Consider the following 26,713-nt stretch of genomic DNA (forward strand, 5'->3'; position numbering starts at 1 on the left):
CCTATTTGATGAGTTGCACAGTAATCTCAGCCATTTGTTTTATGTTTTAGTGTTGCAACACATCTGATGACTTTCTTGTTGACTGTTCCTAGATGTAGTTCTCATTTTTAGGAAGCGCTCTGTCCTACTCTTATGTTTCTACACAGTAGTCACTTTGTGTTTTCTCACAGTGCTACTCAGAGCATTTCCATCCTTAGTTATACACACCTATTAGAATTCTAGAAAAAAAATGAGAGAATTTTACAAACCTTGAGAAGAAATTTATACCACGTGTTAACTGTTGTCCCTTCCTTAACACTCTTGTTTACTTTCATGCCTTTGAGCGATCAATGGACTCTTTAATTTATCTCTTCATTACTGAGACCTCTGAGAGGTTGAATTTCTTGTTTTACAGTTATCCTGTCTACTCAGGTATTATGTGGAAACTTCCTTTGTATGGGCACCTCTTTGTATGACCTTAGTGGGCTCTCTGACTTATTCTTCCTCGAGACCATTCTAAAAAGGTGGCATGTGCAAAGACTTCCCTCATCACTGTGTTTTACCCACCTACCTGAGTTAAGCATTCTTCATGTTTCAGCTGCTCAGACATCTTATATTCCGCATGTGTGATTTTATAGTAAGAGCTCACCCTGGTTAAACCAGTAGTCTGGTCTCCTTCTCCTGTAACACCATTTCATTATGACATTCTTCCAAGACCTTGTGCATTATGGCTTTTTTGCCCCAGTTAATCTTAACTGTTGGCTTTTAATGGGGAAAACCAACACTTTATACTGCGGAGTATATTTGTTGGTTTGCATGTACACTTAATAGCTGCTTCAGAAGCCACCTGCTGACATTCATGTGGAGATCCCCTACTCCTGATTAGCATTTATGACATCTGTAGGACGTTTACTTACTTGGGCTGTAGGTCCATCTTGGCCTTTGGATTCCTTTTTGTTCTTATAACATTTCTGTTCTTTAACCCAAGTGTACAGTATCTCTTGGTATCATAGGCTTGTTCAATTCACCTCCTCTATTTTTCTTGAATGGCACTTTCCCTTGGAAGATTGAGTCACTAACTTCTTAGGACCATAATCCTATTCAATCCTATTCCATGTACTTTGGCTTCTGTGTTCTGACTGGATAAAAGTTGTTCCTGGTTGTGGTGTGTATCTTTGTTGCAGATACACACATCCTCCATACGTCTTCAGACTTTTTCGATGTGGTACCTAACTCTAGAGTATGTCTTTGTTCCACATACACCATCACAGCACTCTTGGATGATCCAGGTGACATTTTCTGTTCAGAATATCCAGAAAGTTTCGTCTTTTGGAAAGCTATTTCCTTTTCAGTCCGTGATCTTGCTTCTCTTTTCAGAAGGCTGTTATTTGCTTCAGCATCTCCAGGCCACTTCTATGTGCTGTACCCTTTGTATTTAATTTCTAATGGTGACTGCCTTTATTATAGCACCCTCACGTGTAGCTCACCAAGATTTTGTCATAACTTTCTTGTCCCTGTATAGAGGCTGCAGCATTTGTCTACTTGTTCTGTAAATTGCTAAGCCGGAAGTGGTTGTGTAGCTTCAGCCTTCCACAGCTTCAGTGCTGTTGCTAAAGCTTGGTACTCCACTCTCTTGATTTTGAACAGAACTTTGGAATTCCTGAGCTCATATGCCTTTTATTACCATTATTTGGTATATTTCTGTGACTTTGTGAATCTTGTGACTATAACCACTAAGTTGGTATCTTCTGTACCTTAAGTTATCCTACTACCAGGTTTTGCCTTAAGAGAGCATTCTGTCCAAGATTCCACCCTTTTCAGTGTTGTCCCATAAGGAGCCCCACCCACGAGCAGTTAGCTTGGGATTCTGTTGTACAGGTAAAGGATGTGAAGCACCCAAAGTCAGTTTACTTAATGTAACTATAGACCTGTGCTGACAGTTTCCCATCATTCATCATTCTCTTCCTCCTTCCTAAAGTCTTTGGCTTAGTGAATGTTATTAGTTTTTTTTTCTGCTTTCCCCTTCCTCCTTTTCTGTTTCTCTGCTTTTGTGGACTTTTTGACAGCTGGAGATGGCTCCTCAGCTGCTATGCTTTGTGTGGAGAAGCTAAGTTGACTTAGGAGTTAATTTGAGCAAGGCTAAGTATCTTATGGCCTTAGTTCTACAGCTGAAAAAGATGAAACTACCAGTGCAGATCTGTCATCATGCTAAGAATCTCACATTTAACATCAGTGGATTGCTGTACTTGTAAGGCCATATAAAGACCGAAAGGAATCGGTGGGGAAAAAAAAGCTTGCAGAAACACTGGCTATAATAGATGAATGTCTTGTACACCAGCTAATACTCTGTGGAATGTTGGTGCAAAACATTGATATTGACATGGTTCTTGATACAGCCACGGGAGTACCAGTGAAATATTTGGTCAGGATGAAGCAGGTAAAATGGAAAATAACCCAATACCTTTCCTCAAACGTGTACTGCTATGCTAAGTATACGTGTACACAATTGCACTTTCTTTTTGCTGAGCCTGGTTTTGTATTGTGGCTCTTTTGGTTATGTGTGTTTGATTTCTTTTGGCACCCACGTGTTCATATGTTTGCTGTTATCATCTAACTATTTACCTTAAGCCCCATGTGGCAGTTTGTGCCCATAACTGCCCTTGCCTGTTATTTGTGCCTTAACTGTGATCATTATACTAATTTATCAGTATTGTCTCATACTAATGTATTAATATTGTGTCATACTAATATATTAGTATTGTCTCATACTAATGTACTAGTATTGTTCTACTCTTTTACTTTATACTGTTACTAGAGGCCTCCTTGTGATTTCTATCTTTTCTGTAGTCCCTAAAGTTTGTATTAGAACTTTCTTATTTTATTATGTACCTGTACTTTGAGGACTCTGCGTGTTTTGAATTTTTTCTGTGGTCCCTAAAGTTTAGACTGATTGTTTTCTGTTATGCTACTGGCTATTTTTGCTTCAGCCTCTGTTATTAGTTAGCTAGCCAGTACTGGAGGTTTAATATTTATCTAGTTAATACAATAGAAATAATGATTCCTATTCTAGATGTAATTTCATAAAGTAAAGAATGCAACAAATTATTGTATGAACACATTAGAAGCATTCACATTTTGTGTTAAATAGTCGTATATCTTAATACAGCTAAAATATTTGTAATTTTTTTCTTCAAGATAATAACTAGTTGCACACATAACGTAATTTCACCTGGCTGCACGGAGTACAAGATATTTGTGGTTCCTAGCAAGGGTGTGTAGCATTCACAGGAATAAATCTCTAACCATTAAGCTTTATTGTAGTCACACTTTTGCAATGGGTTGAACAGACTGTGATAGCCTTGAGTCTGTTTTTAATTGTCTCTGTTGTAGCATTGGATTTTATTACAACTCGCCATAGTGTTGCAGTTCTTGGCAAGGTTTGAACCATTAGTACACTGAAGCAGCCTTTGGCAGATTCACATAGCAAGCACCGTCCTCTTTCTGCAGTGTAATTGGTATGCCAGGATAATAGAATATCTTGATGCTGCATGGAAGGGCATACTTTACATTCTGCAGATATGAATTCATTGTAGGTGTTGCAAAGAATGTATAACTGTCACAATAGGGAGGTTGGTCTGTACTTGCTGCTTATGCTTATTATGCTCAAGTTTAAAAATGATGACTTATTCTATTTTTCATTTCTTTAGGATGGCGTTGGAACAAAGATTGCTGACAAGATTGACGAATTCTTAACAACAGGAAAACTTAAAAAGCTGGAAAAGGTTTGTATTACTAATTTATTACCATTTGTAGTTAAGTTACTTTCTGTCCTTGCTTAGAGCTCTATAACCTTAGTTCTGACCAATTACGGAAAGAAGTCTTACTTGAAAGCTTAACATTTTTCATTCATAATATATCGTTTGCAGGAGGGACAGAGAGGGCAGACTCCCTTCCATCTACCAGTGTATTCTGCATGCCCACTCCACAGTAATATCTAGTTTCTTTTTGGTTTATAAACTGCCCTAAAGCTTTGGAGGCTGGATGGCTATTATATTCTATGCAAGACATAACCTGCATACCTTAGACTACTGCAGTAGTGATCATTCAAAGATGTGTTCATAGGTTCATAGGTTCATACTAGGCTATCTGCCCTAGGGCATTTATAAGCCTAGCCAGTGTGTGTTTGGCTTTCGCCACCCATTTTAAATTAATTTTGCTATGCGTTTTTTGAGGTTAGTATACTGTGCCTCTGTCTAACAGTGACACAGAAGTGATAGCCGGGGTAAACCTACGATCTCCCATCCACTCATCTAGATTCCTCTTGAAGAGAGTCAATGTGGGACTCTGCCTAACCTGGACTGGGATTTTATTCCAGAGTGAAGGGAGCCTCTGGGTTATGAATCTGTCCCTCCAGCATGTCCTATTTATTTCAGTGCTGAGGTTCAAGTCTCTCGAGCGCGTAGCTCGATGGGATTTAGATTTTCTGAAGTGCAGCATGTCCATTAATTCTGGGTTGGACATGGCTTTATACGTCAGGCACAGATCGCCTCTGAGCAGGTGGTATGCCACTGAGTAGAGCTGGAGTTTCTTTAACCGGGCAGCATATGGCATCTGTTTGAGCCCTTTGATCCTCTTGGTGAGGTACTTTTGGGGTCTTTCCAGTTGCTGCAGGTGTCTGGTAAGGTACATCCCAAAAGGGGCATTGTACTCAATTATGGGCCTGATGAGGGATGAGTAAAGAGGTACGATGACCTCCCTGATCTAGATGTGAATCCCTTCATGATTAGGTGGGCTATATAAAATGTTTTTCTAACCACTTTGGCCACGTGGTTGTCAAATGAGAGATTGCTATCAACTTGGGTCCCCAGGTCCCTAATGACTTCTTCTGTACTTAATGGATTACCACCTATGTGGTAATTTGTGGGCACTTTGTTTTTGCCAAAGGGGATGACTATACACTATTTGGTGTTTAGCTTGAGGCCATGGCTCTGGCACCAGTTGTCTGTTTCTATGAGGCCCTTTTGGAGGATGCTTGTGTCGGCTGGAGAGTTGATTATGGCACCCAGTTTGCAGTCATCTGCGAACTTGGTCAGCCACAGTCCTTCTGTGTTGGCCTGTACCGCCGAGAAATATATACCGAACAAGAGAGGTCCCAGGACTGAGCCTTGTGGGACGCCACTTGTAACTGGTTTGGAGTCTGACATGGCTCCAGCAATTCTAACCATGTGGGTTCTGTCCTTGAGCCAGTTTGCAACCCATCTAGTGACATAGGGGTTTATATTTAAGCTGGTGAGCTTATCTATAATGCCCGAGTGGGGTATTGTATCGAAGGCTTTTGCAAGGTCCAGGTAGGCTGTGTGGACCACCTTCCCCTCGTCAATGGCCTTGGTGACTGTTTCAAAGAAATCAACCAGGTTTAAGAGGCAGGATCTGCCCTTAACAAAGCCAAACTGGGTAGGATCCAGTGTCTGTAGGTTCCCAATATCTTTATTTATGAGGTCCATGATGATCCTTTACATAGCTTTGCAGACCAAGCTAGTCAGGCTTATGGGGCGATAGTTTCCAGGATCTGTTGAGGCACCACCTTTGTGGAGAGGGACCACTGTTGCTGTACGCCACTCTTTGGGTACATATCCTGTAGTAAGGCTAAGATTGAACAGTAGTTTTATGTTTGGGTTTAGCTCTTCTTGGAGTTCATGTAGGACGCAGCCCGGACACCATCTGGTCCCATTGATGCTCTGTTTTTGCTTTGGAGAGGGCGGCTCTTACCTGAGCATCTGAGATGTCAGGGGCAGCACTCTGTTGGGATAAATATTTGCCCTTTTGGTGGGGGGGGGGGAGAAGTTTGCGCTGAACCTGTCAGCTAGGATGTTGGCAATGTCTGTGGGTTCGGTGTATTTTTGTCATTTTGGACTAATTCTGAGCATATCTGGGAATTCCCACCCAGGTTCCTAACATAACTAAAGAAAGCCTTGTGATTATCCTTAGTGTCCTGTGCAATTTTTCTCTCGAAGCTGGCCTTAGACGATTTTATGAGTGCCCATAGTTTTTTGCTAATACTGATCAGAGATGCCTTCCCTTTTTGGGATTTTGCTCTATCATGTAGTAGCTTCCTCCTTCTATTGTATAGTTTGTTTATGGCTGGGGTCCACCAGACAGGACGCCTGCCTTTGGAGGATTGGGTCTTGGTTTTATTTGGGATTGCATGATCCATGCATTCCTGAAGGTGTTCATAGAATGCGTTTATAAAGGATTCTGCGGTCTGGGCCGTATTTTCCACAGGCCCGGGGGCTTTGAAGGATTTCGCCTCGGTTTTGAGGCGTGTGAAATTTGCTTTAGAGAAGTTTTTCACTGTGGTTTTCTGGGCAGGGGGTGGGGTCGGGATGTGAATATCCAGTGAGATTAGTTTATGGTCTGATCTTACCAGTGAGGGATACACTTCTGGTCTGGAGCATAGTGTCCCCATGTTGGTGATGATCAGGTCCAGTATGTTTTCCCCTCTTGTGGGAGTGGTAACAAGTTGTTGTGGTAAATTTAAAACTGTACTTTTTTTCTCAACAAAAACTGTTTAACAAAGAATAAAAACCGACAGTCACTCAACAGAGATACAAGGGAAATACAAAAACAATAAAAGGCTATAACTGGTCTTTGGTATCAGTGTCCAGGAATTAATGAATACATTCCTTGAAACAATATAAACGTAAAAAAAATAACATGAGCCAACTGTTGCAAAATGGATTTGTGTTCCATAAAATTAATTCTAATAAATGACTACAGACATTTGCATATACAAAACAGTGAGCAATACCAAACTATGTATCTCAGTAACTTGGTTAAATAGCCTACCTAACCTGACATTCCTCATGAAATAAAGCGGCAAACAAAAAAATCATGTAGACCATTTAAGTTTTGCCATTTCCTTCAGGAGGTAATTCCCCACATTGGTTTTAAGCCTGTAGTTTTCCATCTTTTGCAGATATGCTTATTAACATTCAGTAACACCGTATTCAAAAGGCCAACTTCTGGGGAGTATTCACATTTAGACCACCCCCCACAAAATATCTTTAGGCGTTATGACAAATTTTTTCTGACCAAATTGCTTGGGAAATACATTGGATGATATCCTTAAAAGCTTTTAAAATTGGACATTCCCAAAAATTATTAAACCAGTCCCTGACAGCCCTGACTGACAGGTCCAAGAAGTAGAAGAGACCACTGGAAACATCCTGCCTAACCTTGCTGGTATATATAAGAACTTAAATTGGCACTACCAGCCAACGAACAAAATGTATGAGGGCAAGGGGCATGTTTGGGTGCTAACATAAGTCTTGATCATTCAGTCTTGTCTATTTCTACTTTCTTCTTATTAGCCCACGTTGCCCTGTATTTTTCCAAAGTAATGTGCTTGGGGTTAATAGGATTTTATGGCAGTACCTTTATAAGAAGGCATAAGGAGTGTATAATCAACTAAAAGGAGCCAGTCTTTATGATTATTCTACTTAACGTATTTGTATCAAACTTATCAATAAGATTTACATAAAAGTGATGCTATATTCCACTGATGGGTCAAGAATCTCACAATTGCTCCTAGTAATTTAAATTTCAAGATTCATCCAGAGTTCTGCCCATTGTGTGGACCATACCCCCCCCCCCCCAAAAGTAATGCAATAGTGAGCAGATCTTCCACCCATTCCATTAGACTTAGTTCAAAAACAGTATGAGCAGCTAACTTTAAGAAGAACAATAGTTTAGAGTGCAGTTTTTGATCCTGTCAGTTCTTAGAAAGAAACATTACCTTCTTAAATATTTTTTTGCCTTCTTAAATATTTTTGATGTATTTTTATTTTCTGGAGAATACTGACAGGTGTATTAGTGTAAAACAAATCTTGTAAAAACTGTTTTTGTGAGAAAATGTACTATTTTTGAAAACTTCTAACTGAAGTGGAAGTATTTAAAGATTGGGAAGTGTTTTATGTTCTTAAAATGGTGTTTGAGTGTTTTGGTGCTTGTGTACAGCTCCATTTGAAATGTCAGGACTTGAAATGCTGAGTGCCGACAAGCCAAAAAAAAGAGACTGAAAACCCAGGAAAAGAGCAATCTCAAAGATTGCTTTTCTCCCTTAAACTTTTTTTGCAGGGGTACAAGACCACCTTGCATTCCCCAATGTGGAGGACAATCCCCTACACCCCACGAACTTATATATACCAACTTCGAAATCACCATACCTCAGAGAAAAGGGATTAATCTTGGAAATGGCCATCTTGGACTTAGTATGTGTAAGTCCATTGTTTTCAGCCATTCAATCTTCATGTTTCAGAACTCACTCTAGTGGATCCAGATATTTCAGATGGCTACCTATATTTACAATTTATGACCACTTACTGCTTGAGACATTTTGGTTAAAGCTGTTATATTTAACCATCTGGAAGTATATTTCAGGGCTATATATGTATTTTATGTTTAGTGCTTGAGTACACTTCATGACAGCTTACTGTCATTTTTAGTGCACTTTCTGTGAAAGGGACTTGAGTTATGACTGTTGCATTTTTATTTTCCAATTTTGAGGGATTGTGTGGGAAAGTGAAAGGGTGTGTGTATTGCATGTGAACAATTGTTTAACAACTTTCCTTTCAAATGACTTTTCTCAGCAGCACTTACTGGTTGCTGGACTTTTTCTCAGCCATAGCTTAGATTCTTTCTTCTCCCACTATATCTGGGAAAGAAAAAAAAACAGAATTGGAGTCCTTGCATGTAAAATGGGGTCAGACAGTGCCTCAGCCTCTGGTGGGTGAATTTGCTGTGGCCTTTTTCTGTTCCTTGGGCCACTCACTGGTTTCTAGAGTTTCTCTGGCACTATGGACCAGGAGTTAGCTATGTTGTTTGTAGCTGTTCCAGTGTTGAATTTGGCTGTAGAAGAAGCATCTTCTTTGGATTAGGAGTTTCTCTGGTATGTTCTTCTTGAAGGGGCCAGGGAATTAGACCTGTAGCCTGGTGAGGAGATGCCATTTCTCAGTTGGTGTCCTTCCAGGGATATCACAATAAAAAAAGGCAAAAGGTTAGGCATTGCTCACCAAAAAAGAGATTTTTGTTTGTTAATAAGGACAATTATCTTATTTTATGTTATCCAGGAGTTTATTGCAAGCTTTCTGTCTTGGAGAAAAGAAATCCATACTGTAGAGTGCCACTACTACTGCTACTGCTTTGAGAAGCTATGCCTGTGTATATACTCAAAAGTTTTCTTATGAGGTGATGTCTTGAAATTTTAATCTCTACTTTATATAAGGTTTTGTTTGGCCTTGTTGTTTCTTAGGTTCTGCAACTGTTTGATGACATAGGAAAGTTAATTCAGGAAGTTACTGCATTTCGAGTACCAGTAAGAGTGAAAGGGAAGGTCTACAAGATGGTAGTGAGACCAGCTATGTTATATGGGTTGGAGACAGTGGCATTGACAAAAAGGCAGGAGTCAGAGCTTGACATGGCAGAGTTGAAGATGTTAAAATTTGCACTGGGTGTGATGAAGATGGACAGGATTAGGAATAAGTATATTAGAGGGTCAGCCCAGATTGGAAGGTTTGGAGACAAAGCCAGAGAGGCAAGATTACATTGGTTTGGACATGTGCTGAGGTGGGATGCAGAGTATATTGGGAAAAAGATGCTAAGGATGAAGCTGCCAGGTAAAGATAAGGTTTATGGATGTGGTGAGAGAGGACATGCAGGTGGTTGGTGTGACAGAGCAAGATGCAGAGGACAGGAAGAAATGGAAACAGTTGGATCTGCTGTGGCGACCCCTGATGGGAGCAGCTGAAAGAAGAAGAAGACTAACATTTTTCAAGTCCTACATTCTGAATCTTACAAACCTTCTTCTTTTTTTAAAAAGGTAAAATAATCATTCCCTGACATCTGGCAAACAGGGTGAAAAAAATGGGAGGAGAGGAACGATAAAAAATAGGTTTCTTTTCAGAAAAAGGAAAGACTACTCATTCAGAATGAAAATGTCAGCATTCCTCCCCTCCCCATTCCTCTTTTGTCCTTATACCTCTAAGTGTCCTGTAGACTGGCTCGCAACTGTTACCTTTGGCAACACATTGTTACAGACTCTTGGGTATTAATACTGGTTCAGGAGACTTACACTTGGCACTGGATACACATACCTCCTTTCAGAGTAATTCCCTTGTGAACCAGTTTTCTTCCTCAGTTCTTCAACACATACTTTCACTTAGGGGTCATACTACCAGTGACTTTAGACCAAGGGAGGAAGGCTTCTACTCCAGAGTGTTTCTAGATTTTTCCTATCACAATCGGTCTTTGAAAGTTACAAAAGTCAAAATGTTAACCATCCCAGAGTTTGGTTATCTGTCATTCTTCTTTTGAGTTGTATGGTAACATTAGACCTAAAAGATGCTTATCACATTCCCTTAGCCACAGGCTTTAGAAAATTTCTCAGATTCTGTGTCTGTGTTACATTATCTATTCCTTGCCATTACCATGTGGGTTAGCTACAGCTGCTAGGGTATTTACAAAATGTCTAGCTCTAGAGATAGCGCATTACAGACTTTAAGACATTCAAATGTTTCTTTATTTAAATGACTTGCTCATCTTTGCAAAGTCTTTAACCAGATGTCAGGAGTCATTAACATGGGATCCAATTATTTTTCCCTCCAACTCAACAGGTGGGTTATCAGATCTGTCAGAATCTGACCTTGGCATCTTTTTCAAGAGCTTGAACCCAGAGCTGTGACTCCTCCCCTTACCCATAACTCCCTCTAGTCCCTAGATTAACCCAGATCTTGTTTGCTCGTTGATTTGTCTAGATGCATGTTCTAGGGCTCTTAGCTTAGTCATAGATAAGTGTCTTTTTCCTCATTTTTTACTCATACTTTTCAAAATTTGTGGTTTAATAGTTTATATCTAAAATTACCTGCTTTAGCTTTGTTTGTAGTTTTCTTTTTTAGGTAATTGTCACAGAAGTTTCTTTTCCCACCTTGCCTCCCCTCAAAAAAAAAAAAAAGGAAAATATTTTAGCTTTTAGTGTTAGTTTGATAATGCTGTTAGATAGAAAAATAGTTATTATAGTGGTATTTGGTGCAGTTTGGCTGATGTTGTTTGTGGTTTGTTGCTCATCCCTCTGTAACATAGATGACAAGCAGGCGAAGTAGTTAGTTTAGATGCTTTAATACATAGAAACACATCAGGATGGATAGCATAAAATATAAACAAACTGGTTAACAAACAGAGCTTACATACATACATGCTTACATCTCAACAGCTTACTGCAAAATGGCAGTCAGACTTCCATGTGCTCAGTACCACACTAAGGGAGGGTGGCCTAATGGTTAAGGTGTTTGCCTTACAAACACAAGGTGCAGGGTTTGAGTCTCACAAGGGATAATTGGCTAGGCTTAAAATGGCTCGCAAGGGCAGTTAGCGTAGTACTAATCTATGAATCTATACCCTTGTGCAAGCCCTTGGATAGCTTCTTAAAGTTTCATACACACAGATTGATTTATATCCTACCTCTGAAAAAGATTGCCCTTGGTAAAAAAAACAAGAGTTAGACATGCATTACTATAGACATTAGAAACAAACACAATGTTCATGTCCAAGTTGCCTTGTATACGTTACATGGTCTGGAGATATGACCGGATCTCATAACAATCTGGACTGAATTTAGCAAAAGGGACAGTCTTCGGTGAACAACTTGTCTCAGGAACTTCTGGATTTGTCACAGGAATGAGAATATTCTCTGGAACTTTGTCTGGAGTTGGAACACTGGACAACTCACTCTGAGATAGAGTCTTTGTCACAGGCTATGTGCTGTGGTATAGGGTTGGACACCGGTCTCAGATGTTTCCAATTCCACCTAAACTCTACTCCTTGTGATTCCAGAATGTACGATCTCAGCTCTGGGCAAATATTCTTCACGACTTCAGTCCGATCATAACTTTTGGACATTGGCATCATTACCACTTCTCCTTCTCAGCGGTTTGCTGGTCTTATCATAGTAGAACATCTGGGTTAAATACTTCTTCAACAGATTAGCTTTCACTGACCTGTTGTTCTTGACACATGGAACCAGAAATTGACTACTGATTGGTTATGTGGTTCTGGTTTGTCTCGGCAGAAGTCTGTGAGCAGGTGAATCAAGATGTTTATCAAGAGGAACATTTCTTTGATTCAAGAGATTCAGGAAAACATCACTATCATCTCGTTTTTACTTCTCTAGTAACTGTTTTGCACTTTGAACTGCATGTTCTGCCAAACCATTTGACTGTGGGTACTCTGGGCTACTTGTGACAAGAAAAAAAAGTCCCATTCTTTGGCAGAATAACTTAGTGCAGGCTACCATGGACTGCAAAATGACACTTCATCTTAGTAATGTCAGTACTGGATGCTAGATTAGGAAGTAGGTCAGTCTCGAACCAATTGGAGTAAGAGTCTACTAACACCAATTAATGTTGACCATTCCACTCGAAAATGTCGGTTGCTACTGTTGACCAAGGTAGTTCAGGAATCTGGTTTAGCTGAAGTGGTACTTTCTGTTGATGTCGCTTTCTACACAACAAGATAAAAGTGCTCTATCAATGTCTTGTGACATACAAGGCCAAAATACTAGACCTCTCGCCCTTCTTAGGCAACAGGTTGACCCTCTTTTAGAATGACTGTACCAAGACCAAATTTCGAAGCATTACATGAGAGAGTAACTGGCTTGTGAACATCAAAGTATCTGAGAGTTGGTAGACTAGCAAATCTCTGTTTCAGGACATCAAATGCTCTTTGTGTTGCTCTAACCAAGACCAGGATACATCTTTATGTGTCAGTTCTCTGAGCGATGCTGATAGTTGAGTCAAGTCTGGAATGAACTTGCCTAGGTAGTTAACCATGTCAAGAAAACGTTACAGGATTTGAACATTGTCTGGAGCTGGCATCTCAAGAATGGCTGTTTGTTTTGAAGGGTGTGGTCATAGACCAGAACTGATGAATAAATGACCAACATAAGTAACCTCTTGTAGCCTGAATTTGCAGTTCTGTGGATTGAGCTTAAGATTCACTTGATGTGCCCTTTCCAGAACTTTTCTGAGGTTTCTGTCATGCTCAGCTTCACCATTACCTCCTACTAGTATGTTGTCTACTATAGTAGCACAAGGATACCCAGAAAAATGTGCTCCATTGCACGTTGAAAGGCTTCACTGGCAGAATGTATCCCAAAATGGCATTCTCAAAAATCTGTACCTCCCAAACGGAATACTGAATATAGTGAGCAGTGATGGTTGCTTTTCAAGCTGAATTTGCCAAAATGAAGTACTTGATTTTAAGACAGAAAAAAACAGTGGCATTTGGCATCAAAGCTGCAACTTCTTCGACTGTGTGCATTGGGTGATGAGGTTTTTTAGTGCATTGTTCAAATCTTGTGCATCAATACATATTCTGATGTCATCTGAGCTTTTCTTATGAGCTACCACTATGGAAGATACCCACTCATTTGGAGTAGCAGAATGAACTTGTCATATCGCACCTTGTCACACCATTTTGTCTAGTTCACCTTTAACTCTGTCCTGCATGGCTATTGGAACTTTTTGAGCTGGCCTGATAACTAGACTGACATCTGGATCTAACTTCATGGAGTACACACTTGGAAACTTCCCTAGTTTGTCTTCGAAAAGATCAGCGTAGGTAGAAAAAATATACCTGACAAAATTAGAACAGTGGTCTTTCAAGTTGGCATGATGGACTTCCTTATTAAAGCAGACCCATTTTCAAACAGTCTCTGACCCCTAATAATGACTGGACATGCCACTTGACAACATAAAATAACAAGTCGTAGCTTTTCCCAGCAGAATAACACACATGCACTACTGAACCTTCACTTTGAATTTCCTCACCGTCATAAGCAGCAAGCCTCGCACACATTGCCATATCAAGTCTTTCACCATGACACACTCTAGCAAGTGTTTCTGTTGGCATGCAATTGCACATGGAGCCTGTGTCAACTTTGAGCTCTGTGGATTTGCCATTTATCTGAACAGTACAAAGTACTTCATTGTCTGCCGTTAAATCTACTGCACTGTTTCATAAAGCACTGACACACCATCAACATAAAGAGTAGAGTTGCATAGGTTCATAGGTTCATACTACGCTATCTGCCCTAGGGCATTTATAAGCCTAGCCAGAGTGTGTGTGGCTTTCACCACCCCTTAGGATGAGAATACTATACCCATTAGTTTGCTGTGCCTCTGTCCAGCAGTGATACAGAGATGATTCCTGGGGTAAACCTACAGCTGTGTAATCGAGCAACTTGTTTCTTAAAATGTTCCCTTTTAATGAAAGAATGTGGGCCTTTTGATTTACAAAACCTTTTGAAAGGATTCCATTTATTGCATTTGTGGCACTACTGACAAAAAGCTAAACATTTCTTCCTTTTAGATTCATGATTTCCACCACAATTACAACAGTTGGCAATGAAACTGGGTTGGGGCCCATGCTTTGAGTTGGCTGACTCACTCTTATGCTTCACTGAGACTGTGCAAACTCTGGAATTTGCTAGAAAGCTCTGGGGTTTACTGGTGGGTGCTGTAGGGGCTACAGTTGCTGCCATGTGCTTGGACCTGTTTCTTTTAACCATGTGCTGCATACTATCAACATGAGCTTTGTCACTGTGCCTTCTAGAGCTATTTTCATTTGTAAGCATATTTGTTTGCTTTTCTGTGAGCTTGTATATATGATGAATCTCAGTGGCCTTATTCAAAGTTAAATCCCTGTTACGAAGCAAAGTCTCTCACAGCATCATCTTTAATACCACACACAAGTCTGTCCTTTATCAACTCATCTCTTAAATCACCAAATCTGTACTTTTAGCCTTGTTTCTCAAGTCAGTTATATATCCTGCAAAAGGTTCACCAGGCATTTGATCCTTTGTGCAGAATAAGTGCCTTTCAATTGTAACATTTGTCTGGGGTTACACATTTCTCTAAATTTATGTTTTAAGCACTCAGGGTCCTCCCTTGACTCTCAGCCTGTTTAACAGTATAATGGTTTACCCCCTCTCTTGCATAGACAACAGTCGCATACACAAATTTACAAAATCTTTTGAAAGGATTCCCTTTTAGTAACTTCTGACCCAGCTAAATTAAGCAGAATAAATGCCTTTGCACAGTCATCTTTATCAGAAAATGCAGCCTGTTTGAAAATGTCATACTCTTGCTTAAACACTCTCCGGTTCTCTGAAATATTATTGTCAAACACAAGTCACTGGGTTTTTAAAATCCGTCTCCCATGCCTACAAAGTATATACAAACACACTAAAAATATGGCCCTTGTAATTATGTGCAAACAAGCTGTTCTGTGAGCTTGTAATAACATTCAAATGCAGAATAAACTCTTCAAAATACTATACTTTGTGAAGTATGCTCTATAATGGCTGTATTTTGTGAAATAACATTACTGTAGTACTGCACAAACATGCAAACACCATATACACTTCTGATAACTCGGATTTCTTTAATTAATACAAAAACTACGTGCTTAGCAAAAATGCAGTTGTTTCTTTTTTTTATTCATTTTATGCAATTTGGACTTTACTTCAAACATTTTCTTTAGTAATTTGAATATTTTTATCAGACTTATTGGTTTATTCAAATATCATTTAGAGTGTCCTGTATGCCTCGTTACATATTTTTTAAATAAGAAATAGTTTTGAGCAAGTTTTAATGTCTGTAATTAGTTTCTGACCTGTTTTGTGAATTATGCGTGCAGTAGGGATGATTCACTCCTTTATATTTGTCCAGTGCCAACCATGTGACTCTCGGACTTAAGTGTACGAAACTGGAACTCTTTCCGGTAGCAAATCGATGTTCTTCAAGTTTCACTGTTGCAGTCATCACATTTGGAACAACAAGAAAAAAGAACCAAAGAACCTCAAATACGAAACAGCAGGAGAACCAATAAACAATCTCTAAGGGTTCGAACGTGACTAGTTAAAGTTCTCAAATTCAGAGGCAATAGTCTGTAAAATCCACAAAAATGTTTATTCCACTGGAACAAGATGAAGTAACAAAACCCACGGTGAAATCAGTTCCGTGGGTTTTGTTACTTCGTCTTGTTCCAGTGGAATAAACATTTTTGTGGATTTCACGGACTATTGCCTCTGAATTTGAGAACTTTAACTAGTCACGTTCGAACACTTGGATATTGTTTATTGGTTCTCCTGCTGTTTCGTATTTGAAGTCATCACATTTGGCTTATCCCTACCAGGGTAGCCCTGGGCCAGCCCGAATACCAGAGGAACAGTATTTCTGCTTCGGTTGCTGTCGTTTCAGGACTGACGTCAGGTCATCAGCAGTATAAAGTAAGGCAGCCGACGCTATTAAATCAGTCTTTCTTGCCGAGCAGCCCAAAGCAGAAGCAGTTCACACAAGTTCCGGTTGGTCGCTACCTGAGTTTCATCTTCCGAATTGAAGCTGAAGTCTTCTAAAGCTAAGTACCCTGTTGGGGATCCTTTTTTTTTCTTGCACTAACTGATGTCAGAAAAAGTTAACAGTTGTCTCGCATGTTGAAAGCAAATACTACACTGAGACTTTCATTCTTACTGCGGCACTTGGTTAGGCCCAGACCACGACGTCCCTCGCTGCTGCTTTTGTGCTTTGTTTAACGCCAGAACTATATGTCATTGGGCCCTTATTGTAGCTAGATATTTTCGCTCACAGTCCTTGAATTCCGGTATGGCTTCGGTAAGTCATCCGAGAGCAGATCTTCTGAAAAAACATAAGGATAGAGACAGAGACAGACTGCACAGGTCCAAACCTACCAACGACGCTTCTGTTAAGTTAGTCATCAGTTCTCTGGCCCTCAGTGAGGTGCTTTCACAGCCCCTAATGCCCGCTTCTGTGGATTTACAGGCTGCTACCGAGACCCTTTCAGAGTCACTGTATCCCACAAAACTTCTTCGACTAAGGATCCTGCGGTTCTCTCTACCTTGGATGGGTCTGGAGCCACTGAGCAGGCACTGGCTTCCAAGGAAGTAATTTGCACTACCGATTCTTGACACAAACCGACGACTTCTTTCACGTCTACCATTCTTTTGAAAACTACTGAGTTTTAAGGCCCAGGTTACGAACCACGCCCAAGAAACGGACGACCCAATCTCAGGCACCTGCTTCCTTGCCTCAGTCTCAAATGCTTAAAATGGCAGAAGACCTTATAATGCTGATCAGGGGAAGCCAAGCTACCCCTTCCAAAAGAAAAAGAGATCTGTCCCCAAAAGTTTTATCTGAACAGGAGTCTGATGAGTCTGATGCATCTGAATATGAAGACATGCAACCCCTCTCTGCTTATGAGGATTCTGATGCAGAGGAATCCATGCCTTCAGCTTCTCCACCCAAGGGCTTTTCCTTTGGGGAAACCCTTCATACTTTAAGGGAGCATTTCCAATGGGAATGTCAGGACTACCCTCAGTCTAAAAAGAGACTCAGGGAATTCTTAGATCTTCCACACCACAGACCCTTGGCCATTCCTCCTGTCCTGGATGTTGTGGATGATGATTTCATGGAATCTAGTTTGACTTCTGACACCCTCCCTCCTGTTCCCAGGAAACCTGACAGGTATTACAGGGTCCCTGACTCGCACAAATTTCTTTTCAAAAATCCTACTGCTGACCCTGAGGTTATTTCTCAAGGGCCTAAAGGAATGAAAACAACTTCTGCTAAGAATCCCACCCCCTCAGATAGGGATACCCGAGCACTAGACAGACGGGGTAAAAAAGTATACATCTCTGCTGCTCTTGCTATCAGAGCACTAAATTGTCAGTTCCATATGCTAAAATTTCAGCAACATACCATGGAACTCCTCAAACAAAAAAATGTCATCCTTTCCTACTTGTGCAGAAAATAGAGTTACAAGAGTTAATGCATTCTGCAAGTTAAGTAACTAAGCACACCTTACATTGTGGTTTTGACGCCCTGGAAGCTTCTTGCAGGGCAGCAGTCACTGGTTCTGTCCTTAGAAGGCATGCTTGGCTTAAGGAACAGCCCTTACCAGACCATGTCAAAACTAAATTATTGGATGCATCCCTGCACAAAGACAACTTATTTGGCACCAAGGTAGAGGAGGTCTTAAAAAGATGGAAGAAAAAGCTAAATCTATGCAGACAGTTAAGGATTTCCTACAGGTCCACCACCCAGGTTCAGTAGGCATTGTCCCTCCAAGCACTGGTCCTTTCCTGCCCCCTCCAGGTCAGTTCAGCCAAGACCCCCAGGGAAGCAGACCCCACCCCCACACAACAGCCACATGGAATGCAGAGATCAAAGGAATGGAGTTCCTCCACTATAAAACCAGGGAGTGCAAAGCCACCTCCTCATGGTAAGAACTCAAAATGACTTTCCACTTCCACCCCCTCCCTCTGCCCACCTGCACTTGCCCCTAGGAGGAAAACTGTCCTTCCACACAAGCACCTAGGCCATCATTAGCAACGACCACTGGATCCTCAGCGTAGTGTCCCAGGGATACAAATTTTCTTTCCACACTCTCCCAAACCCAAAAGGGTTCCCAGATCTTCCTCCAAACCAGTGGGCAGAGGCCAAAAAGCAAGTCCTTTCCCTGCTCTGTATGAGGGCAATAGAGCATGTTCCTTCAGAACAGATAGGCCAATGTTTCTACTCCAGGCTCTTCCTGGTACCCAGAAAAGAGGGCACCTGGCGCCCCATCCTCGATCTATCCATTGTAGACACCTTCCTGGTGATACCAAAATTCAAAATGCTCACCCTCCAGCGACTACTACCTATGCTCTCCAAGAATGCTTGGCTAGCCACCCTAGATCTAAAAGAGGCCTACCTCCACAGCCTAATCAGGGAAATCATGCAGGAAATATCTACGTTTCGGGGCAAGATCTCTGCACTTTCAGTTCTCTGCGCTTCCTTTTGGTTTATTTACTCCTCCAAGAGTTTTCACAAAATGTCTGGCTCCTGCCATTGCTTTTTCCAAAGATAGAAACATACAAATTTACCCATACTTAGACGACTGCCTAATTCAGGCAGACAGGAAAAGCTCTTCAAGCACCTGTCCTTTGTAAAGTTCCTACTGACCTCCCTAGGGTATACTATCAACGAAAAGAAATCCAAACTAGTACCCACTCAAAGGATTATATTCCTGGGAGCAAGCCTGGAGACAGCATCCCAGATGGCATTCCTTACAGCAGAAAAGCAAACTTACCTGACAGCCTATTTCTCTCAACTAGCCAGCAGACCCTGATTAACCGCAAGGAAAATCCTGCAAGCTCTGGGGTTCGTGGCATCTTGCATTCTACTCATTCCATATGCCAGACTGCATATGAAGAAACTAAAGTGGTACCTAAAAAGCCTTTGATGTCAACACTGTCAAGACTAGAAACTCTTATACCAATAATACCTTGCCTAAGGAAAGATTTTCTTTGGTGGGCAGCAGCATGCTACCACAACAGGGACTACCTTTCTCACCACCCCATGCCACCCAGACCCTCACCACAGATGCATCAGACTATGCCTGGGGTGCACATCTGGATGACAGGTGCATATACAGGACCAATGGAGCCCACAGCAAATATATCTGCACATCAACCAAAAAGAGATGTTAGCTGTCTGGCACGCATTGACAGCTTTCAGGCCCCTTCTCTCCCCAGGGACTCTCCTGATCAAAGCAGACAACACTGCTGTGATGTGGTATATCAGCAAGCAGGGAGGGACTCACTCCTACCCTCTATGCAGGCTTGCCATGACCCTTTGGCGCACAGCCTCAGCCATGCAACTACCCCTGTTAGTGCAATTCCTGCCAGACTCTCTAAACTCCCTGGCAGACAACCTAAGCTAAAATCCTCTGGACCCACACTAGTGGCAGCTAGACCAAAGATCCTTCACCATAATAACTCAGAAATGGGGCACCACGAAGGTTGACCTCTTTGCTTCCCACTCCAGCCATCAGCTCAGCAAGTTCTGCACCAGGGAGCCTCACTGCAGGCCTGGAAAGTGGATGCCTTATCCTTCCCCTGGGTCAACCTGTTGGTCTCTGCATTTCCCGCACTACATCTCATTACCAGGGTACTGCTTAAAATAAGGGAGGAAAACTGAGGACAATTCTGATTGCTCCAGACTGGCTTTGCCAGCACTGGTACCCAGTGCTTCGCAGCCTGTGCCCATTGCCACCATGGCATCTCCCTCAGACTCTAACCCTCCTGACCCAGAGGGAAGAAGAATTCATGCATCCACAATTGCAGACCCTCAGTTTGGCAGCCTGGCTTATTCCCTGACCACTGATCAGGCTACCACTCTCAGTAAACAGGTTCTGGATGTTATACGTGAGGCTAGACGCCCTAGCACTAGAAAGTCTTATGCTGACAAATGGAAAAGATTCTGCACCTGGATTCAGGGTAAAGTAGCCGATATGACACAGCTCTCCCTACCGCTCATCCTGGATTACCTAGCTGACCTGCTACACAGTGGTCTCTTTTTCCTCTATTAAAATTCATGCCTCTGCTATCTCGGCTCGTTTCAACACTCAGCACCCTCTTTTCTACCACCCTGTCATCAAACAGTTCCTAAGAGGGGCTAGCAACTTAAGCCACCCAGAAGAGCACCTACCCCAGCTTGGGACCTAAACTTTGTGTTGGAAAAACTCACCCTTAACCCCCTTTGAGCCAGCATATTCAGCTGAGTTAGTTTCTGTCCTGGAAGACGGCCTTTCTTCTGGCCATCACTTCAGCCAGAAGAGTATCTGAGCTACAAGCACTCATTGCTGTAGAGCCCTTCATCATCTTCCATGCTGACAGGGTGTCCCTCAGGACTAACCCATCCTTCATGCGCAAAGTGGTGTCCAGTGTGGCTCTCAACCAATCCATTAATTTGCCCACCTTTTTCCCTAACCCACAAAACAAGGGGGAAAGGATCCTGCACCCTCTAGATGTGCACACAGCTCAGATTATATCTAAACAGGACCAAGCCATTCAGAAAGACTGATCAATTGCTAGTCAGCTTTGCTGCAGGGGCAGAGGGCAATGCCATATCCAAACAAACCATTTCCAAATGGATAGCACACTGCATCCATTTCTGTTACAAGCAACACAGGAAACCTTCCCCTAAGTGAGTCAGGACTCACTCTACCAGAGCAGCCTCCACCTCTGCACCTTTCCTTGGAGGAGTCCCCACCATGGGCATCCTGGAGGCTGCCACATTGGACATCTATTCACACCTTCACCAAGCATTACCCACCTGCCTATTGTCTCCAAATCCAGGGCAGGCTTTGCCACTGCAGTCTTGCAGGGCATCCTAGCCCATATCATGGCTCCCACTAGAGGGCTCCTGACAGTTAGGGCAAGAAAAACTGGTGCAATGGCGTTGGCTTCCTTATTTTATACTACTGATGACCTCACGTCATTCCTGAAGTGACAGCAACTGATGTAGAAATACTAAGCCTCTGGTATTTGGGCCGGCCGAGGACTACCCTGGCAGGGATAACCCAAATGTGGTGACTGCAACAGTGAATACACTCAAACATCTACATGTATGGTAAGTGTACACAACTGTACTTTCTGGCCATTCATCTTCTAATCTCGTGTCCCTTTAGACATGCCACTCATCCTTCTTTAACATAGATGACAAGCAGGCGGGGTATTTTCATTAGATGCACTAATATATAGAAACACATCAGGATGGATAACAGCATCATAAAATATAAACAAACAGATGTTCTTCGTGTTTCACTGTTGCAGTCATAACATTTGGGTTAGCTGCTTGCAGTAGCCTCAGTCAGCCTGATTATCAAAGTCTTGGGTCCTGCATCGTTTGCTGTCTCATCTTCCATGACGTTAGGTAGTCAGGGGTCTAAAGCATGCAGCCAATGCCATTACATCAGTCTTTCTTGCTGTGTGGTGCCCGAAGCAGAAGCAGTTCACAAGTGCCGGTCGGCCGACTCCTGAAATTTTCGTTTTCGAGTTTCAGAACCGAAGTTTTCAACTAAGCTAACTACCCCGTTGGGGAAACTTTTGCTTGCTCTAAACCAATGTCACTAAAAGTTAATAATTGTATTTCTTGTGGAAAGCAAATACTTCATAAAGATTTTCATTTGTACTGCATTCCTTGCTTAGACCCTGACCATGACGTACCTCACTGTCGGTTTTGTGCCTTATTTAAACAATGAACTATTCGTTGTCTGTTTATTTACGCTTCTAAATATTTTGGTACTCTGTTCAATTATCCAGATATGGCTTCGGTAAGCCACCCAACTACCGACATTCTGAAAAAACGCAAAGATAAAAACAGAGACAGACCGCATAGGTCCAAAGCTGCTGACAATGCTTCTCCCGATACCCACTACTTCAGATTCGCAGGCCTCTACTGAGACTTATTCGTAGTCCGGTATGCGCGAGATGCTTCAACTGCAGCCTGCGGATGTCTCTATCTTGGATGGGTCCAGAGCCGCTGTGCAGGCACCGGCGTCTGAGGGTGTATTCAGGCCTACTGACTTGCATATAAACCGACGCCATCTTCTTCTTCTTCTAGGCCTAAAACTCGATCCATGCCTAGAAAACCGACGCCCAGACCGCATGGTCAGGCTTCTATGCCTAAAAACAAATGATAAGAATGGCTGAAGACCTTATTACTCTAATCAGGGGAAGCCACCCTTCCCCCCTCTAAGACACCTAGGACTGAGTTTACTTATGATTCTTCTGATCAGGACTCTGAAATTTCTGTTTCTTCTGATGACCAGGATTTACCCTTGTCTACCTATGAGGATTCTGATGCAGTGGACTCTATTCCCTCTGCTTATTCCAGAGGATTTCTCTTTTGGTGAAACCTTGCATACTTTTAGGAAGCATTTTCGCTGGGAAAGCCAGGATTACTCTGACTCTAAAAAGAGGCTTAGGGATTTCTTACTCCTGCCACAGCACAGGCCTTTAGCTATCCCCCCTGCACTGGACATTGTTGATGATGCCTTTGTGGAATCTAGCTTGGCCCCTGACTCTTTACCTCCTGCTCCCAGAAAACCTGATAGATGTTACAGGGTTTCTGACTCTCACAGGTTCCTCTAAAAATCCTACTGCGGATCCTGAGACTATTTCACAGGGACCCAAGGGCATTAAGGCTACTACTGCCAAAAAATCCTACCCCCTCTGATAGAGATTCCAGGACGCTGGATAGATGGGGTAAGAAGGTATACACTTCTGCAACCTTGGCCATTGGGGCCTTAAACTGCCAGTTTCATATGTTAAAGTATCAGCAGCATATTATTGGATTGCTTAAATGATATTGATTCCTGACTGTGCTGAAAATAAAGATTTATAGGATTTAATGCATTCTGCTGAACAAGTTGGAAAACATACTTTGCAATGAGGTTTTGATTCACTAGAGGCATCTTGCAGGGCTGCTGTCACTAGGTCTGTACTTAGATGGCATGCTTGGCTTAAGGAGCAATCTTTGCCAGATCATGTTAAATCTAAATAGCTGGATGCTCCCTTAAACCAAGACTGCCTGTTTTGCAACAAAGCAGTAGTAGTATTTAAAAAGATGGAGGAAAAAGCTAAATCTATGCAAACTGTTAAAGATTTTCTGCAAGTACAGCCTACCAGATTTAGTAGGCATTGGCCCTCTAAAAATTGGTTCTTTCCTGCCTCTTCCAGGCCTTCTCAGTCCAAACCCAAAACCAGCAGAACACCCAGGCTTCAGTCCGAAGGTACTCGCAGGACTAAGCAGTGGGGGGATCCCACTTCCAAAGCAGGCAGTGGTAAGTCTCCCTCGTATGGTAAACTGTCTCAATGACTTAACTTTAAATCTTCCAAGCCCTGCACAACTGACTGCTCCTTTAGGGGGAAATATTGCCCTGCAGGCAATAAATTGGGAACTCATTACCCAGGACAAATGGGTTTTAAATATAGTTTTCCAAGGATACAGATTCCACTTTCACTCCTGACCAACCCCAAACGGTTAACCAGATCTACACCCAAATCAGTGGGTAGAGGCTCAGAAGCAAATTCTCTCTCTCTTAAGCATCATGGCTATTCAACCTGTCCCAGAAGAGGAAAGGGGACAAGGTTTCTACTCAAGACTTTTCCCAGTGCCCAGAAAAGACAATTCCTGGTGTACTATCCTGGACCTCTCTGTCATAAACACTTTTTTGGTGATCCCAAAATTAAAGATGCTAACTCTTCACCAGCTGCTTCCTATGCTAGGCAAATATGCCTGTTTGGGAACACTGGATTTAAAGGAAGCCTACCTGCACATCCCAATAAGGGAATCCTGCAGAAGATATCTACGCTTCAAAGCAGGCTCCATGCACTATCAGTTCTCTGCACTGCCCTTTAGCTTATCTACTGCACCCAGGGTATTCGCAAAGTGCCTAGCTCCAGTCATTTCATTTTGCAGGCAAAGAAATATCCAGATATATAGGTTCATAAGTTGGTACTGGGCTATCTGCCCGAAGGCATATATTAGCCCAGCCACATTGTGCGGTATTCACTGCCCCTTTAGTAGTTCCCTAGACCCTTGTACTAGCAGCTAGTACCCTTGGCCCCTATCTAGTAGTGCTGTTGGTGTGATCCCCGGTGTGAACTTTCTGTTACCCATCCACTCATCAAGGTTCTTCTTGAAGAGTGATAGTGAGGGGCTCTGTCTTATGTAGATCGGGACCCTGTTCTATAGTAAGGGAAGTCTTTGCGAAGGGAATCTGTCCCTCCAGTATGTTCTATTCATTGTTGTGTTGAGGTTTATATCCCTAGAGCGTGTAGCTCGAGTAGATTTGTTTTTTCCAAAGGGGATTACTACGCATTTTTTTTGCATTTAGCTTGAGACCATGGATTTGACACCATGCATCAGTCTCATTTAGGCCCTTTGGAGGATCTCCATGTCGGCCAGAGACTCTATTATAGCACCCAGTTTGCAGTTGTCCGCAAACTTAGTCAGCCACAGTCCTTCCGTGCTTGCCTGTACTTCTGAGAAGTATATGCTAAACAGGAGGGGCCCCAGGACAGAGCCCTGAGGTACACCACTCGTTACTGGTCTGTTTTCGGACATAGATCCCGCTACTCTTACTTTATGGGATCCATACATAGATTGTCTAATTCAGGTAGAAAGCCAGGACATACTATTGAATCATCTGGCGTTTGTACAAAAATAGCTAACTTCTCTGTGATATACCATAAACGAAAAGAAATCACATCTTGCACCCTGCCAACAGATTGTATTCATGTTAGCAAGCTTGAACACAACTTCCCAGATGGCTTTCCTCACGCCACAGAAACAAGTTCATTTGACAGTGTAATTCAAACTACTGGCCACAAATACCCAACTGTCTGCAAGGAAAATACTGCAAGCCCTGGGGTTCATGGCCTCCTGCATTCTTCTGATTCCACTACAATGGTATCTAAAACGCCTATGGTGCCAACAGTCTCAGGAACTAGAAGGAATAATTCCTATTATACCTTGTCTACAGATAGAGTTCCTTTGGTGGGCAGTGGCCTGCCACCAAAACAAGGGACTGCCATTCACTGTACCCCCTGCCGCCCAAACCCTAACAACAGACGCATCAGACCATGCATGCAGGGCTCACTTGGCAGGGAATTGCATTCAGGGCAAATGGAACTCAAGTCAAATGCACCTGCATATCAATCAAAAAGAAATGTTAGCTGTACAGAATGCTCTGACAGCCTTCAAGGACCACATTCTTCCAGGACAACTAATGGTAAAGACGGACAACACCACTGTTATGTGGTACATAAGCAAGCAGGGGGGAACCAACTCATACCCTCTCTGCAGACTAGCCGTGGCTCTGTGGAACACAGCCTTGATCTACCAAGTGCACCTACAGGTTCAATTCCCACCAGGAAAGTTAAATACACTGACAGACGAGCTAAGCAGAAATCTCATGGGCCCACACGAGTGGAAACTGGAACGAAAGATATTCAACATGTTGACAAACAAATGGGGGAGCCCAGATATAGACCTGTTTGCCTCTCCCCAGAACTACCAATTGGAAAAATTCTGCACAAGGACTCCCCACAAGCAAGCTTGGAAAGTGGATGCCCTGTCCTTCACCTGGAAAGACCTATCAGTTTATACCTTTCCTCCTCTGCCTCTCCTCTCCAAGATACTAATAAAGATCAAACAGGACAAACCAAGGACAATACTGATTGCACCAGTCTGGCCACGCCAACACTGGTACCCCCTTGTGTGCAGTGTGTCACTGCTGGCACCATGGCACTTGCTTCAGATCCCTGCCCTGCTGTCCCAGCAGGAGAGCCAGATTCTGCACCCACAGCGTCAAACCCTGAACCTGGCACCCTGGCTAATTACCTGATCTCTTCATTACCATCCCTCAGTAAGCAAGTGTTGGATGCCATTCTGGAGGCAAGGAGGCCTAGTATTAGAAAATCTTATACTGAAAAATGGAAAAGATTCTGTTCCTGAAACCAAACTCAGGGGATGGGCACAGCAGCGCACAATTTACCTCAGATTCTTCAGTACTTAACTGAGACGCTTCACAAGGGCCTTTCCTTTTCCTCCATCAAAATTCATGCCTCGGCTATTTCAGCTCATTACAACATAGAACCACCCCTCTTCTCTCACCCACTGCTGAAGCAGTTCCTCAGAGGGGCCAAAAACTTAAGGCCACCCAGGAGAGACCCTACTCCAGCCTGGGACCTTAACTTTGTATTGGAAAAACTCACTCTACCTCCTTTTGAGACAGTTGCAAATGCAGAGTTGAAATTCCTTTTTTAGAAAAC

At 42.3% G+C, this 26,713-nt stretch overlaps 1 protein-coding gene across 2 annotated transcripts in view; it reads left to right on the forward strand.

Moving 5' to 3' along the window:
* Window positions 1-26,713, forward strand: part of POLB (DNA polymerase beta) — a 3,382,694-nt gene that overhangs the window by 550,930 nt on the left and 2,805,051 nt on the right. For both annotated transcript variants that reach the window (XM_044082977.1, XM_044082976.1), the window contains exon 4: window positions 3,687-3,761. In XM_044082977.1, coding sequence (XP_043938912.1) covers window positions 3,687-3,761 — 75 coding nt within the window. The remainder of the gene's footprint in view (window positions 1-3,686; window positions 3,762-26,713) is intronic.

The sequence above is a fragment of the Protopterus annectens genome, chromosome 9.part0 (assembly GCF_019279795.1).
Source record: "Protopterus annectens isolate FY-2018-M chromosome 9.part0, PAN1.0, whole genome shotgun sequence".
In the NCBI taxonomy this organism is placed as follows: domain Eukaryota; kingdom Metazoa; phylum Chordata; order Ceratodontiformes; family Protopteridae; genus Protopterus; species Protopterus annectens.